This window comes from Lycium ferocissimum, chromosome 1, assembly GCF_029784015.1.
Source record: "Lycium ferocissimum isolate CSIRO_LF1 chromosome 1, AGI_CSIRO_Lferr_CH_V1, whole genome shotgun sequence".
Classification (NCBI taxonomy): domain Eukaryota; kingdom Viridiplantae; phylum Streptophyta; class Magnoliopsida; order Solanales; family Solanaceae; genus Lycium; species Lycium ferocissimum.
Window position 1 is genome coordinate 4,999,783 of NC_081342.1, and position 2,404 is coordinate 5,002,186.

Sequence of the window (2,404 nt, forward strand, 5' to 3'; positions counted from 1 at the left end):
CATGTATAAATATTTTTTACACTTTCAATGCATAAAAATTTCACTTTGTATCCTAAATATTGCTCACCAATGGAATTTTTTTCTACTTGCTTAGAACTTTATGGCTCCAGCTCTTCAATTCTGCAACACCCCCACCCCACTCCACCCCACCCGCTTGTCTCTCACAAATACAAGCACAATGTCCCAAATGTAAATTCTATAGCATCATCACCTATGCCTTCCAGTGACTCTCCCATTTAACTCTATATATCTTCCTCCCCTCCAAACAAAAAAAAAAAAAAAAAAAAAATTAATAGAAAATATTGGTAAAAAGATGTATTAAGCTACATTATTTTTTCCTAGTTGTCCCCTCTTGATCCTCATAGGCATGGAGAAAAGTAGTAGCTTCAACAGCAAGTACTTCAAACACCAAACCATGAAGGAGTTCAATAACAACAACAACAACAAGAATGTTAAAGAATATTCACGGGATAATAATTATGGAGAAGGAGATTTAATAGGAGGGTTTTTATGGCCACCAAGATCCTACACATGTAGCTTTTGTAAAAGGGAATTCAGATCTGCTCAAGCTCTTGGTGGTCACATGAATGTTCATAGAAGAGATAGAGCCAGGCTTAGACTTCAATCATCACCACCCCCAACAGATACTAATAATAATAATGGTGCTACTCATCACTATTCTCTTCCAAACACAAACACTAACCCTAACCCTAACCCTAGTTTTGTTTCACCATCTTCACCTTCAAGAAAATTCCCTTCTTTTGTTTCTACACTACCCCCATTAATATCTCCTAGTTCCTTTTCTTCTTCTACTACTGCTTGTGGTTCTAATGAGATGAAAAATGGAGATTTGACAAAAATGGGAAGTGCAAAATTTGAGAAAAATGGAAAAGAATGTAGTGAAGTGGTGAAAAAGAGGGCTGAATTTTTGAGATTGGATTTGGGAATTGGCTTGCTTAGTAGTGAATCAAAGGATGATTTGGATTTGGAACTTAGACTTGGTTACATATAGACCAAATTTCAACTGCTTTAAGGTTTGTCGTGCTCGATTTGTTGGCTTTTTACTAGTTCAAGAAAAAGAGAAGGGAAAAAGTTGAAAAAAGAAAATAAAAGAAAGTCTAAGAAAAAGTTCCTATGGTAGATTTCTTAATGTGGAGATTGAAGATGCAAAGTCCTGGCTCCCGCGAATCTTTCATAGAATTCCAATAATTTCTCCCACTCCTCAAAAGCCCACAGGACCAAATCGATGTGATTGCCATGAAGACCATGGCCAGCCAGATAATGTTGTTGTTTTTAGTTTAATTCCTTTATGTAATTCTTAATATTGTCCATGTTATGTAGGTATTGTGCTTTAGTAAATCTTCTAAAGTTACTGTGTCTTCTCTAGATATAAATAAGTAATATTTTTATTGAAGTTCTTAACATTGTCTCTTTTGCTTTCTGTCAGAATGCAGATATATGGTTTAATCTTTTGAATCTAAAGTACTTCAGCTGCATTTCTTTCTCCTCTATCTATTCTTTTTTGTTTTCAATTTCATCTAGTATTGAGATCATCATCTGTTGAATGAGTGATGATGTTAATTGCTTGTTCTGTCTCATGATTTTATGTGATGATTAATGGGTTTAAATGGTTATTTGAGAAGATTTTGCGTAAAGACAGATAAAAAGAGTCTCTGCTTCCCCTATTTAATACTATGAAATACTATAATGTTGTCAAACAAAGAAGAACAGTCGATCTGCGTCTATGATCTATTAATTGTCAGAAAGATGAAATTTCTTTCGTTACCAGAAATTAGGGTATTAGAAAAACATAGTTAAGATATATGCATATTGATACATAGTAAGTCTACTTAGACATGAAGGGAAGCCAATGGTTAAGTTATCTCCATGTGACATATAGGTCAAGCCGTTGCCACTTATGCTTGCGTCAAGGTAGATTGTTTACATCTCATCCGTTCATGTGTGAACGCAAATACTTTGTGCACCGTACTATTCTTGGACATCTGCATAGATAGATTGACTATATTTATGTCATCTTTTTTTTGTCCCCTCTCTTTTGCAACTTATGTTTAGACTATTTACCAAGATGGTTGATGCTTTACTTTACTTTCTATTCGGAATAAATATTAGATAAAAGTTGGGCGAAGCAAGTAAACTAAATGAACTCCTTTACACTAAGTAATACTCACTTAAGTACAAACTTTGAGAAAGGACATCAATTTCATTTATATGGCCTAGCATGTATGTAAAATGCATGGGTGCGCATGGAAAAATGTTGCATTTATCAGGAAAGTGAATTGACATGAAGTACCACCTTTTGTTTAAATTACAAGAAAAGTTGTTCACTTTGATGTTCAGTACTAAAGCCTTCGAGATTGAACCATTAACCAACGAATTTAATGTA

General features: G+C 34.3%; 1 protein-coding gene across 1 annotated transcript; it reads left to right on the plus strand.

The window, feature by feature from the left end:
- Positions 1–235: 235 nt before the first annotated feature.
- Positions 236–1,413, plus strand: LOC132068020 (transcriptional regulator SUPERMAN-like). Its single transcript, XM_059461481.1, has one exon. It carries the CDS (start codon positions 368–370, stop codon positions 1,010–1,012), a length of 645 nt encoding a protein of 214 aa, XP_059317464.1. The 5' UTR covers positions 236–367; the 3' UTR covers positions 1,013–1,413.
- The last annotated feature ends 991 nt before the right edge of the window (positions 1,414–2,404 follow it).